This window comes from Ctenocephalides felis, unplaced genomic scaffold, assembly GCF_003426905.1.
Source record: "Ctenocephalides felis isolate EL2017-DRISC unplaced genomic scaffold, ASM342690v1 CF-g0.4_SCAFFOLD_01886, whole genome shotgun sequence".
NCBI lineage: Eukaryota > Metazoa > Arthropoda > Insecta > Siphonaptera > Pulicidae > Ctenocephalides > Ctenocephalides felis.
The window spans coordinates 165120429-165136868 of NW_020538040.1; the positions used below are offsets into that span (position 1 = coordinate 165120429).

Below are 16440 nucleotides of genomic sequence, written 5' to 3' on the forward strand. Positions count from 1 at the left end.
GTATTCGTTATTCGTTCTCGATGATAACATTTCTATACGGATCGATTGTGATTAGTTGTCGTGTATGTGAATAGAGATCTGTCATTGTATGCGTACCGGCATCATGGTTGTATGCGTACCGATTTAACCGTTTTACATTTTAAAGTTACACGTGGTACAAATCTAGATTTAATGAAAAATGCCAAAAAAATGAAAAATCAGAAGAATATATTACCCTGTTACTTGAAAATAAAAAACAAATTAAACATTTGGGACGTAAGCTTATTGATTAGAATTTTTTTTCTATATTATTTGTAGTTTCTATAAATTTTGAAGTTATTAAAATCAAAAATATTTTTTAGGCAAGACAGATATTACAGCTGTTCAAAGAATGATATCTCGCCAGCAAAAAAGTAAAAAAAATACAAGCAGTCGATGAATGTATGTTAATTTCAATACATGAAGATCTTCCAACACAATTACATGATGAGTGAAGTTGCGAAAACAATATATCTTTAGGCGTTGTTTAACATAATCCACTGTGTAAACGAATATTATAGAATTTATTAATCAGCAAATTACTTTCTCTAGAAAGGTTCATTTCTAAATGCTAATTGCAATGACAAACCGATCATATCATATTTAAAATATGATTTAATTACATTATTATTTTTAAACATTATAAATATTTTTAAGGCTAATTTAAAAAAATAATTTATAATTTATCATTATGTTGTTGACACTAATAAGTGTGTGCATCATGAGTGTTACAATATTACTAATAAACATTATTCAAAATTGTTATATGATGTATTTATTTTTACTTAAATACCATCTTGTACAGTAGCAAATAAGTTCAACTTCAATCGCGTGTGAACCATACGCGCACTCTTTTTTGTAAAAGGCAATGTTTCTAACGCGGAAGTTTCTACGCAGTACATGTTAATATAAAGAAAATCTCATTTAAAATCATGTGAATATTTAGTTATTTCCAAGGTCGATTTCTTAGAAATCTACAAATCTACTTTGTTAGTTATTGCATATTACACAGGGATGCAAAAATATGAAAAAAGCATGAAATACCATGAAAGTCGTATAGCATACACGAAGAAATAAAGTCGTGATATTAAATTTCACATATTTACAGAGACGTTCTAATCTTCTTTGCGGTAGTCTTTGATTAAAGGAAAATTACATATAAGCCGCGCGGTATTAAAATCTGTATCTACGATGTAATATTAGCTATATATCTCAATCATCTAGAAATAGATGAAAGGTCAATTGCAATTTCATGTAATTTTTATGAAACTGGTGGTGCATGGCATCATGCCTTGGAGCAAATTGCTAAAACTTGCTAAAATTACTAAAAAAAACACAATTTTTTTTAAACTAAAAAAATAGATTTTTGAGAAATCTGAAAATATTGAAAAAAAAACTTTTTTGAAAAAATCGATTTTTTCTGTATCTTGAAATTTTTTCCAACTTTCTTTCTGCTGCTGTTTCAGAGATAAGAGTAATTCATGTAATCATGTAATTTGTATGAAAACTAGTAGTGCTGCCATCATGCCTTGGAGCAAATTGCCAGACCTTGCTAAAATTACTAAAAAAGCACTAGTTTTTTTAAAACTGACAAAATATAGATTTTTGAGAATTATGAAAATATAGAAAAAAAATTTACTTTTTTGAAAAAATCAATTTTTTTGAATCTTGGAATTTTTTCTAGCTGTTTTTGCTGCTGTTTCAGAGACAAGAGAAATTTTGAAAATATTGAAAAAATTGACTTTTTTTCGAACTTTCTTTCTGTTGCTGTTTCAGAGTCGAAATATCGAAGCGCGTAAGCGTCGCGTTTTACGGATGAACCTTGTTATGGATCCATAAAAATGTAAAGAAAATTTATACTCATAATTGAAATCTCTATACAATATCTGATAGTTTGATGTGCACATGTCTAATGATCATTTTTGACCGCCAAATGGCATTTTTTACTTTTTTATTGGATCTACGAAACCGTTGGACCTGTCTTTCCAAAAATTTAATCAGTTTTTCATTTTGTCAAGACAAATAAAATTCTAATTAAACGCTCCTTTCTCTCAGAAACTAGTTTGTCATTTTTTGGAACTGCCATTGCCAAAAACTAACAGCACGTCTTCTCATCAATAGGAATCGAATGTTTTTTGAATTATTCAAATCGGTTGATCTGTGCTCTCGAAATCATTGACAAATAAATTGTATCCGCACATACATAACCACACCGATTTTTTGCGATTACTGCAGTATGAATATAAAAACATGAATACTTAAATGAATACTTGAATATTCGTTGCTATTCCTTTTTAAATATGAAGATAGTTTGTAAAAACACATTCGAACCAAATAATTAAGAAATAAAATAATAAACATAGATTACAAAATGTAATAGGTGTTTTATAATAATATTCAGGTATAAAAAAAAACTAAAAATATATAGATATTAAATTGGAAGTGTTCAAAATATAAAATATTTATATTTATGTACTGTAAAACTATGTTAAGACATTATTGCTCAATACGATTTCCCGCATAATACTACACTTTAAGCAAATTTGTTCAAAATATGTTCAAATGTTCATGTGTTTTATGATAAATATCAAGTAGTTATGTTTCAATTACAATATATATATATATATATATATATATATATAATATATATATATATATATATTTATATAGATATATATAATATATATATATATATATATATCTATATATATACAATATATAGATATATCATATATATATATATATATATATATATATATATATTTTAATTTATAAGTTACTTTATTCTCATATTTTAAGTTAAATCGCTCTACTATTTCTTCTTCGAGTATCCATAGCAAAAACAAAAAATGTTAGATCAATATCCAAAAATATTCGAGCTGCTTGAATAATTCATTAACTTTCGAAAGCCTAGGATTTTCTATCAAAAAGTTACAATGTATGAAATATGTAAATAAAACAGGCTGAATGAAACTTATTTTTAATATACGTTCCTGTGAAACACAATAAAAAACTCCACAATTTCCATAGTCGCGATTGAGTAGACCAATTTTTTTTAGAATTTGAAAAACTTTCTGGTTTGCTATGATCATAATTTACATAAATTTAATAAAGTTGCATGAAAATATGTACCATATATTTTGTAGAAAAATATATAACTCAATAGACTATATGAATTACAATAAGCCAAGTATAAATATAAATAAACACTATTAACGCAAATTTCTTAATTAACGATCATATGACTAACGAAGCCAGTACTTCGATAATTATCTTTTCCAAGCATTATATTTTTGCTAGAAATATAAAAAAAATATTTTTACAAAAATACGCAGTTCTAAGTAGATATAAATGGAGGACGTTATATATTAATTAGGAGCTAATGAACAACTCAAGTGCCCAGGTGAAGTACAATTAAGTGAATTCAAAGTTTCTGGAGCGTACAAATACAAGTCGAGTATTTATTTTTGTCGTACGAGGTAAAATAAAGTAGAAAAATAAGTGATGTGGAATGGTTAGGTAGTCGTAATATATAGAAAATAATATAATGTGAATTTGTACAGAATTATCGTAATGTTACCAAGAGTACTATGATCGACATATGTAATCAAATCTTCAACATATTATTATTTGAAACTTGTGTTACTATGGGATATTATAACATAGCTATATTATCCAAGAATATTTTTATATAAATTTATTTAAAATCCATACGTTTCGGCTAGCACCTTAGCTTTCATTCAGTGGCAATCAATATGACTATGAAAATTAGAACTATATAAATAATATGCAAGAAATTTTATAGAAAAACTATAATAATAATAATGATAATAATAATAAAAACACTTACAATTTTGTATCCTAATATGACATATAAAAACATTAATTCATTAATTCGCTGAAGGGTTGTTTTTCCAATTGCATAACGATAGGGTCATAAACAAACGATTCGACAACACGGCCCTGAACAAAACAAACACGTGGTTCCTCAATAACATTTCTAAAAAAATCGACAAGATACCATCGCTTTTTAACTTCCTCGTAAAATGTGAAAACATATTAAGAATCCTATCAAATTGTGAAAAACTTTAATACAATTTTTGTTTATAGCTTGCTATATCTGAGTCAACTAAAAGTCAACTAAAAGTACCCGAATTTTTGAAATTAGGCATTAGAGAACACGAGAAAGATAAAATGTACCAATAAAAAGTGGAAAAGTTTCTGAAACAATCTGAGAAAAAAAAGAGTGAGCGAAATGTCCACACGCGATTGAAGTAAAACTTATTTGCTACTGTACAAGATGGAATTTAAGTAAAAATAAATATATCATATAACAATTTTGAATAATGTTTATTAGTAATATGGTAACACTCGTTATCCACATATTTATTAGTGTCAACCATTATACACATTTATATAATGATAAATTATAAATTATATATTTATAATAGCATTAAAATATGTATAATATTTAAAAACAATAATGTAATTAAAGTCATACTTTAAATATGACATGATTGGTTTGTCATTGTAATTAGCACTTAGGACTTGGACCATCATTAGACAAATAAAGGAATTGCTGATTAATAAATTTTATATTATTCGTTTACACAGTGGATTATGTTAAACAAAGCCTAAACAAATATTGTTTCCGCAACTTCACTCATCATGTAATTGTATTTGAAGAACTTCATGTAATTAAAATTAACATACATTCATTGACTGGTTGTATTTTTTTTTTACTTTTTTGCTGGCGATATAATCTTATTCTTTGAACAGCTCTAATATCATTACGAATCAGTGGCACTCGACTCTTATCTGCCGTAACTCACTTCCGTTGCATTTGTACGGATTTACACCCTAGTCGCGCCTAAAGAAGTTTTATTTCAAAAAAAACTATATTGGATACAGAAAAGAAGTGAGAAATAAACTTGTTAAGGCATTCAATGCCAAAACAAAGTCTGTATGGTGTCATCGAAAAAAGTGGAAAATTTTTTTTTTAAAGATGATGCATGATTGTCATAACCAGAAGACAAAATATAATGCTTTATATACAGGAAGACAAAACATGACAGAAATGCATGAAAGCATCAGTTTGAATACTGGGTTATAAAAAGACAGATGATAAATGGCGGAGAAATATGGTGCACTCACATCATGAACCAGATCACAATCCTCTTAATATTTAGTAAACAAGAAAATCGAAAATATTTTCCGAAAAACAAGAATTAAAAATAATTTGGAATGTTATTTTTCCACTTCAGAAAAAATATTAAGCCAATTATCCATACGAAAGTGACGTGGAAAAAAAAAAACAATAGCAGTGACTTGAGAACTCAATAAATGAAACTTCAAAAAAAGCTCAACATTGTTTTCCTGAAAAATGTTGTTGAAATCTGGTGCAGTATCAATTAAAACAAGAATTATGTTAAAAATACAATACAATATATACAATTTTAAATATGCAAGATTGATTTTGCAATAATTTGAAGGATTAGAGTAAAATAGCTGCTGAAATTATCACCAATGGCAAGATTATGTAGCGTAGTGCTTCTCATATAAAATCTCAGATCTTGAGGCCTTTTACACATAAAATACTACTTCACTCATATGTTATCAAGTCGTATCTCAATCATGCAGTTATGGTAACATCGTTTTTTTGACTTTTGTCCGTTTTCTAGGTTAAATTTTCTATCTAAAACGCCTAATTGCACATCAAACACAAAGCATTCGAAAGTTTTTAGTACCATTTTATATAAACGTACGTACGTAACATAGCCTTGCCATAACATTGGTCTATTTTACGGTAAAATCGGCCCATAAATGTATAAATGAGCTATTCTTTTAGTAAAAAAATTGATAAAAATTTGATAAATTCAAGCTTCGGTGCCATTTCTAGAAACAAGTTTTCTTGCAATTTTATATACTTTATTTTTGTTACACGTCTCTGCAATGTTTTATTATTTTACTTCAAACTTTTTTTCTGTTATTGGCTAGGTAGTGTATGAATAAGACACCAAAGTTTATATCGACTGATGAGCACACTTTATGTCAAAATGTTTAAAAAACTAGGCATTGTAAATATTTGCTTTTTATATTGGCAACCCCTGTAATATATACCCCACTGGGTACGGATATTGCAGAAACCAATACCATGCTATGTGTCGTGAAACATATGATTTGTGGCACTTGAGAGACCTGACCTGCATTTGAGGTATAATGACATATATCAACGTATATTTTAATAAAGATAAAGTAAATCGAATGATATAAAACATGATAAAAATATAAGACAAGATCATAAATAACGATTTTGTAAGCAACGCGAATTTGTGAAGAAAAAATATTTAAATATTCAAATAAGAGAAAATACAGGAAACTGAAAGCCGAGGATCAGGAAGTATGGAACAAGAAGTTTGGAAAGGAAAATATATAAAAAGATGTGTAAAAAAGTGTGTGTGGGGGGGGGAATAGTGGTAAAAGGAATGATAGACGACGAAAGGTGAGGTAATCATATAATTATGGTGGCTCTCACACCATGGACCTGCCTTCCGGTACACTACCATTTATTATTATTTCATATTCAAATATACGTATGTGTTTGTATATCCTTCAAACTTGTAAACGATATATTATTGAACGATTTAATGTGATATTACATTAACTTGATAAAATTAAATGAAAATGAAAATGAATAAGAATATGAAATGAATAACAAAATAATATTATAACTTTCTATGTCAAATTTTATTTTTCTATATTTTAGCTTGTAAGAACAATATACTAATGAATTGATAACAAAATAAAACTATCAAATAAAAAAGCACAATTAATCTTCATTTATATTCATTCATATAATTATTAAATAATAGGAAAATCTGTTTTGAAAAAAAGTAAGGAAAAACTATTATACATAGAAATATAATAGTAATTTTTATATAAAACTTTATACTTTTGAATATAATTTTATATAATATATAATTTAATTGTGAAAATATCTTATATATTAGAAAAAATCTGGAAAATTTAAAATACAAATTTTTAGATTCCGGCGGATTTTTTTTTGTTTTTATTTTTTTGTTATTATTTTTGTAGAAATTCAGATCATGATGTTTATATATAAGTACTATCATTTGTTTTATAAATAGGTACTATAATTTGTATTTATATAGTATAGCAAAAGTATTTCCACAATTTTATAATGTACTTTAAATTATATAGAGAAATAACTTATTTTTTATTTTTGAATCTCTTATCAAAAAATAATGTTCGACATAGTGATTTGTTCAATTATATGCTTGATCGAGTTGATTTTATATTATTGGTAATTTCAAAAATATTGATACATATGTTTGTCATAACGCCGAACTACTTCGAAATTTTTTATAATATCTAGTTGCTCTATATCAGAACATCTTCAAATTATTCAGGTGTTTTAGATTTTAACAAGTAAAAATGCTCATTTTTTGAAACTAAATTAATTAATAAGCATTGCACCCATCTGTTTAAATACTTGTATAGCTCATCAGCTGTATAAGTTAATTCGTAAATTACGAATTATTCTGAATAATTTATTCCAGTAGGTATATTTATACACAAAAAGGTGAGTTTTCAAAACTGGAATAACTAATAAAAATTTTATGCATGTATCCAAATATTTGTATAACTCAGTTTTACAAATTAATTTGTTGATCACTCTACAAATTATTCAGGTAAGTTAGTCATCAACTAAACAAAGTACTAGAGTTTTGAAACAAGTTAAATTAACAAGAATCCATATGTCCAAATACTTGTATAGCTCAGTTGAATTAATTGATTCGTAGATCATCTATTCAGGTAATTAGATAAGTAAAAGTGCTAACTTTTTGAATCTAGATTAATCCATAAAAATCATCCACGTGTCCAGATACTTTTATAGCTCAGTTTTATCAATTAATTCCTAGATCACCTCACAGATACGCAGTTTACAAAACGTCAGTCCATCAAAAGCTAATCCTTTCTCAGTGTTTCTTTAGACGAGAATAATCGAAATGCTTTTCAGATCGGAAATGAAACATGGACATCAATTTTCGCCGATAGATCGATCTGTGACTATTTTTAGAATCTATTTCATTCGGGCAGTATCACATCGCATCTCATAAATCAAATGCTGATATATAGTAAAAGTTTCTGATCTGGTGGCTACCGGTCTGTGAAGTTTTTGTGTTAGTTGCGTATTAGACGACACATCTGGTTATCGTGTAAGGAATTGAACAGATAACCTTCATGGGTAAAGGCCAGGATAGGCAAAAACAATGAATAAGACTAACTTTCCACGGAAATACACACACACACACACACACACAAACACACACACATATATATATATATATATATATATATATATGGTCCTTAGCAAAGACATTTTCGAATTTCTTTGCTCTCAAGGGTGCTAATGTTTTCAAATTCTTTAATATTATCTCTAATAGTATTAGCTCTTAATATAAATATTTAGATAAAGCGCACGTCAATTGAAAGTTTCTTATATTTGTTATAAACATACGTCATTAAGTAAATTCTTGCGCCATCTGTATAGTATTTGTGAACTCAAATATAATGACACATAAGAATATTTATATAAGAATACTGTAGAGATGGCGCAAGAATTTACTTAATGACGTATGTTAATAACAAATATTTCAATTGGCGTGCGCTCTATCTAAATGTTTATATTAAGAGCTAAAACTTTCAGTGATTTTTTTTTATTAATTTGGAAGCATTTGAGCTCCTGGGAGCAAAGAAAATCGAAAACATCATTGGAAAAATTTCGTATGCTGAATAAATATGATTATAGCGATAAATTTAATGTATCATAAATCACTTATTCCAAATATAACTACTAATATTATTACATTTAAACTCTATAAATAAAAATGAAAGCACATATTGAAACTTGAAATATATATGAGGTAATATAGAGTAGACCATTTAAAGTGGATTTGTTTCTGAAAAAAAAAAACTTTACTTTCGTTTAAAAAAATATATCGCATCTATTTTGAATAAATAAATAAATACGTTTTCCTTATATATAATTCTTAAAAATAAATGCTTCGAATTTAGATAGCAACTCTATATTACTACATATATAAATTCAAGTTTCAGTCTACTTTTTATTTTTATTCAATTGAATTTTATAATATTAGAATTACATCCATATGTCCAAATACTTGTATAGCTCAGTTGAATAAATTGATTCGTAGATCACCTATTCAGGTAAGTTAGATTAGAAATAAGTTAGGCAAGTAAAAGTGCTAAATTTTTGAATCCAGATTAATCCATAAAATTCAATATAGATCCATTAGATTCAATATAAATGTTGCAAGATAAATTATATTCATCACTGTAATCATGTTTTATTAATCTTAAAAAAAATCCAACGACAAATTTGTCAAATAAAGGGTATGGGCGTGTTTCCATACAGAATCTGCCCCAACTTGGTTTTTAAACGATTTTGATGCCATTTTATAAGTCTTTTCAAAAAAAAAAATATCAATTTTCATCATTTTATCATTTGGCCGAGGTATCAGTGAAAATATGTAAAAGTGGCCCCTTAATAATAGCAAATTGTTATTTCGTCGCTGAAATATCAAATATGGTTTAAAGAAAAGTTTGTCTTTTAAAAATAATATTCTATTCCATTGTATATTCCTTTATTTCCGATAATTTCTGGGCCTTATGACTTCCAATGAACAGAAAAAATTGTGGCACAATTTCATATAAAAAATTATTTTTTCATACAACTTGAATTTATTTTGCCTGTTACTACTACTGTATAGCATATTAGTTACATCTTCATAGCATATAAGCAAGTACGTAAGTATTTATAAAATTAGAAGAGATTACAATGTGGAAAAGTCTTTTAAAATGCACGTGAAGTAATTTATTTCGCAAAAATGAGTTATCAGTATATCTAAATAGAACTTACAGGATTGATTTTCAGAAATTTTTACTATACTAAAAGATTAATAAATCTAACATATTAATGGAGGCAAAGAAGGCATATTAATGGAAAATTCGGAATAATGATCCAACATATAAAATTACTGCAATATTTCAACCGACGTTTAAAATTAGCGATAACAAACTATCGACTGAAACATTTCATTTAACTAAGTTGACTCCATAATAATTGTAGGCATATAAATTGAATAATCAATATACAGGTTCGTTAAAAATACGTCTGTATCTTGCCATAATTATGAGTTTAACATGTACGACAGCAAACGACCAATTTGCATCTCATAAGAACATCAACATTTCATAAGAGTTAAGTACGATGTTAGTTTATAATTGTTATGTAGATATGTAGATAAGAACATCAACATTTCATAAGAGTTAAGTACGATGTTAGTTTATAATTGTTATGTAGATCCTTAATAAAACACGTCTGTCCAACTTTTACTACGAATTTTTGTAGACCCTTACATTTATCAAATACTACAAATATGTCACCAGGATACAACTTTTACTACGAATTTTTGTAGACCCTTATATTTATCAAATACTACAAATAAGTCATCATGATACAAATTGGTAAAAGGACAAAGAATAAACTCACTTTGATCCTCCACCGTCGGCTCTATCTCCGAGGTGCTTCGCTGTCGGCGAAGTAAGCGCGCCTTGCTCTGACAACGAGGAAGCCGGCTGGCGCAATCCACGTGAGCGTTCGCCTTACAAGTTTTACATCGAAGACCTTGTCTCGTATGACCTGAAATTATAAGACTAGCTGTAAGTGGAATTCTGTCTTAAGGCAATTAAGGCATCGTGCCTTAAGGCAAATTGCTGGAACTTCCCGTACCAAAAATTATTATTTTTTTAAAAACGATTGACATTTAAAAAAAAAAATTACTTCGAAAAAATACGATTTTTAAGAAACTATAAATTGGACAAAAATTACTTTTTTTTGAAAAAAATTTTTTTTTAAAAAAATTTTTTTTTTAATTTTTTTTTTTGTTTTTTTTTTTTGAAAAAATTTTTTTTTTTATTTTGACATATTGTGGAAGATCTGAACTTTCTTTTCAAAGCAATCGTTCTGCTTTAACTGCATAGGGGCAAAATATAAAGCGCGTAAGCGCCGCGTCGCTGTCTAACGCATAAGCATTGGTACGGAACCCATAGGAATGTTAACAAAATGTATACTTATTGTTAAAATCTCTATAAAATATCTGATAATTTGATGAGCATATGTCTAATGATCATTTTTGACCGCCAAATGGCTTATTTTTTTACTTTTTCCTCCATATCTCCGAAACCGCTAGAGCTACCTTCATGAAAATTTTATCGATTCTTAACCTTGTCAATACAAGTAAAATGTTTTTTGAATTATTCAAATCGGACGCTCCGTTCTCTCAAAAACTGAGTTACCGTTTTCGGCACTTTTTGCCCCGTATCTTCGGAACGGCTAGACCTGCCTTTGCCAAAAACTAATCAGCACGTCTCCTTATCAATACGAATCGAATGTTTTTTGAATTATTCAAATCGGTTGACCCGTGTTCCCGAAATCGTCGACGAAAATTTGTATCCGCACATACATACACACACATACATACATACACACACACACACACACACACATACACACACACACATACATCCATTTTTTCTAAGGTATGCCAAAATGTTCAGAAACCTCTGAAACGTAAAGATATATAAAAATTTTCATTTTCGATTTTTTTGCGATTACTATAACTTACCCTACGGGAAGTTAAAAATTGAGTTATAGTCGAACTATAAGGTATAACTAGTGGGGCGCATGGCATCGTGCCTTAAAGCAAATAGCTGGAACTTCCCGTACCACAATTTTTTTTTTTTTAAAAAGATTTACATTTTTGAAAAAAAAATTACTGTAAAAAAATTCGATTTTTGAGAAACTATAAATTTTTGACAAAAATTTACTTTTTTTTTAAAAAAAAAAGAATTTTTGAGGAAAAATTTATTTTGAAATATTTTGGAAATTCAGAACATTTTTTCAAAGCAATCGTACTGCTTTAACTGCATAGAGACAAAATATCGAAGCGCGTAAGCGCCGCGTCGCCGTCTAACGGATAAGCATTGGTACGGAACCCATAGAAATGTAAAAAAAAATTATACCTATTGTTAAAATCTTTATAAAATATCTGATAATTTGATGTGCATATGTCTAATGATCATTTTTGACCACCAAATGGCATTTTTTTTACTTTTTTCATTAGATCTCCGAAACCGCTAAACCTGCCTTCATGAAAATTTGATCAATTCTTCATCTTGTCAATACAAGATTTGATTTGTCTTGATCAGGAAACGTGCTTTTTAGTTTTTGGCATATGCAGGTCAAGCCGTTTCGAAGATACGGGGCAAAAAGAACCAAAAATTGTAATTCAGTTTTTGAGAGAACGGAGCGTCCTATTTCAATAATTAAAAAAAACATTTTATTTGTTTTGATTAAACGAAGAACTGTTAAAATTCTTAGAAAGGCAGGTCCAACGGTTATGCACTCTCAATTTTTTTTTTTTTTAAATGTAATTTGGCGATAAAAATGTTCACTAGACATATGCACATCAAATTATCAGATATTTTATAGAGATTTTAATAATGTGCACACATTTTGTGTAAATTTTTTTGGGTTCCGTACCAAGATTTCTAATTTTGAAGTTAATGTATATGGTTCAAACAAATATCCTCGACATTTTCGACAGTATGGACTAACCGATTTGTATTATTGAACAAACATTCGGTACTCGATCGCGAGGTGTTTTTGCAAAAAGGGTGTAAAAATAGTCATGCAGTTTTTGAGAGAACGGATCATCCAATTAGATTAAAAAATTGAACTAGTGGGGTGTATGGCATCGTGCCTTATGGCAAATTGCTGGAACTTCCTGTACCGTAACAAAATGTTCGAGTAATACTGAATGTTTTCAAATAGATTAATATAAATATTGTAACATTGTCTAATATTTATGAGAATTATATAAACTGAATTGCAAAGTTAAAATTATCTGTTTTAAATATATTAGAACTTTAGTCAGAAGTAAAAATAAAATCTGAATTATTTTCGACAAAAAAAATTGTGAAAAAAAATTGAGATAAATTTTGAAACATAATTTTTGTTCCAGAATCAATGATTTTGTTAAAACAAGTAAAAAGTTCTTTGAATCATTTAACTGGGACGCTCAGTTCCCTCAAAAACTGCCATTTTTTTGCACATTTAGTTCTGTATCTTCGAAATGGCTGGGTCTGCCTTTGCCAAGAACTAATAACCACTTCTAATTGAATGTTTTTAGATCATTCAAATCGGATGCTCAGTTCTCTCAAAAACTCGATTTCTATTTTCTGCACTCTTTGCCCTTTATCTCCGTAACTGCTCGACCTGACTCTGCCAAAAACTAATCAGTACATCTCCCTATCAATAGGAATAGAATGTTTTTTGAATCATTCAAATAGGTTGATCCGTGCGCCCGAAAACGTGGTTTCGGAAAAAGAAAAATTGTTTCCATACATACATACACACACACACACACATCCATTTTTTCTGAGGTATGCCAAAATGTTCAGAAACCTTCAAAACGTCGAGAAATGTAAAAAATTTAAATTTCGATTTTTAGACGATTACAATAACTTACCCTACGAAAAGTTAATAAATTAAATTGTCATAAAAATTACAATTACATTATCACAGATGGCGCAAGAATGTGTTTAATGACATATTTTAATAATAAATATTTAAGACTTTTAATTGAATTGTGAACTATCTAAGTGTTAATATCAGAAGCTAAAACTGTTATAGGATTTTTTTATTAATTTGGAAGCATTTGAGCCCTTGGGAGCAAAGAAGTTCAAAAATGTCTATATTAAGAACCACCCTAATATATACATATATATATATATATATATATATATATATATATATATATATATATATATACAATCGTATAAAGTATGTGAAAGTCACGGTTAAAACAAAGAAAATCCCTTATTCCCAAAAGTGTCGGATGACAGTGAAAGTTCATATTGCTCATATGACACTAAAAGCACAAGGCCTGAAGTCATCAAGTGGAAGCTCACAATTCCAAAGTTGTTGTTTTGTTTCAGAAGTTGCTTTTAACTCAACCATATAAAGGAACAAAACACGTGCATCGCCTACATGGATAATTTATTTAATGCAAAAATAAATTACAGAGCCAGAGAAATAAATCTCGATGGAATTGCTAGTGTAAAGTTTGACATGTGCCTTAGTCGATGTCGATGTCGATGTTACAGAGAATGACAAAATTAATTAATTGATAGATTATACTGCCAACTTTAGCACATGTGCCATTATTTCTGCTACGCTTGCGTTTTACCTTCCGGCTTCGTAATTGATATACGGCTAATTAATAATTACAAGACGGCGTAAAAACTCTTGTTACACCAACTGTCAACTAGTTAATTAATTGAGTTTGATATAACAATACTGCCAATTAAAACTTCTTCCAGGTGGGTGTAATAATTAAAGAACTAGTATGTATTAAAATCTACCCCATCTACCCACACTTTATATCTATAACCAACTACTACATTCATTCATTAATTTCGAATAAAGCTTTAAGTAAAATATTATAAATGTCTTGAAAGTACTCAAAATAAATTTATATGTTAACGTTAGTATGTCAACTTGCTTATTTTGTGTTTTCCCGAAGTTTCCAGTCATTCTGAATCATTTGAGATCGCAATTAGTAAAAGTATGTATGTGTATGAGCGTCGGTGTATGTTAGCAAAAATTTGGCTTTTCATCGAAGTTTTCTCAAAAACGGTGTTTTTAGAAGTGTTTTTTTAAGGCAAAATGCCACTTACAACCACTTAAACGACAATTGTTAATATAATCAATAGACAATAAGAAAATATAAATCTTTGCAACAGAATATATATAACTTTGGTTGAATTGGGAACTATCTCAAAGTTAATATTACAAGCTAGAACATACAGAGAATTATTTTCTATTAATTTGGAAGCATTTGAGCCCTTGGCAGCAAAAAAATTAGAAAACATCCATATTAAGGACCACCCTAATGTATACCATACATTACATTTCCATTTTATCATACAAATTTTACAGTGACCTACAGAGCCAACTTTGTCTCTAGGATTTGAAGAACTAGAAAAACTCGTGGGGTACATCGTGCCTTAAGGCAAATTGCTCAAACTTACCGTACACAAAATATGCACACATTATGAAAATCTCTATAAAATATCTGATAATTTGATGTGCATAAGTCCAACAAACACTTTTGACTGCAAAATGACATTTTCTTAACTTATTTCTATTGAGAGTCCATAACCGCTAGACCTGCCTTCCCAAAAATTTAATCAGATTTTATCTCGACAATACAAGTAAAATGTTTTTTGAAATATTAAAATCTCTTAAAAACTGAGTTACCGTTTTTGGCACTTTTTGCGCCATATCTTCGGTGCGGATAGACCTGCCTTCGCCAAAAACGAATCGAATGTTCAAATCGGTTGACCGTGTTCCCGAAATCGTCGATGAAAACTTGTATCCGCACACACACATACATCCATTTTTTCTAAGGTATGCCAAAATGTTCAGAAACCTTTGAAATGTAAAGATAAATACAAATTTTCATTATCGATTTTTTTTGCGATTACTATAACTTGCCCTACGGGAAGTTAATTATATCATAATTAGAGTTTGAATATTTTTAATACATACTTGTTACAAGTCAATAATTATCTATAATATGTTAAGCTCAATTATAAAGTGATATTTATAATTTAAAAATCATGCATAGTAACAGTTTGCATTTCAGAACATATATTCTAGTTGAAAGCTCAACTCCAAAGCTAAATATGTATTTCATCTCTGTTTTTAAATTTATGAGTTATGAAAGTATATTTCAAACAATTAGTGCGTAAACTCTCTACGACCGCCTTCATTTCAATGAATAAACATAGATCCATTTGCCACTCATTAAAACTTTAATTATTAAAACTTTGTACTCGTTACAAAGAATGTGCATGTATGTAGGCAAACACGTCAGGAAAGCGGCCATGAATTAAATGCAACTTTCATTGAATTTTCCACATATGCAGTAGGGGAGACTGGGTACGATGGAGACAGTCGTCATAACGGCTAAACTCTACTGATTATCAAATAGGGCCTAAAGGGTACAAGATAAAGTATGTTTGTTCGAACAAGTTTCCGTTATTGCATTGAACCAGTGTTCTATATTAACATGATCTGTAGACCGCATTGCTTTTAAAGAGTCAAAAGTAAGTTTTTATGTTCAAATTTTTATTAATTATTGTTACTTGTATACAGGTAGATCATTTGTCTGTTATATAGCTGTAAGTTGAACATAAGTGATTGATTACCAGTAGTTAATTTTTGCATAGATAATTTATCTCAGTCAT

General features: G+C 28.6%; 1 protein-coding gene across 1 annotated transcript in view; it reads right to left on the bottom strand.

Annotated features, from left to right (window-relative positions):
* Window positions 1-10505: 10505 nt before the first annotated feature.
* Window positions 10506-16440, bottom strand: part of LOC113376189 (protein kinase C, brain isozyme-like) — a 31408-nt gene continuing 25473 nt past the window's right edge. Inside the window, exon 3 of the mRNA XM_026616106.1 lies at window positions 10506-10765. Within this exon, the coding sequence (XP_026471891.1) occupies window positions 10506-10765 (260 nt within the window). The remainder of the gene's footprint in view (window positions 10766-16440) is intronic.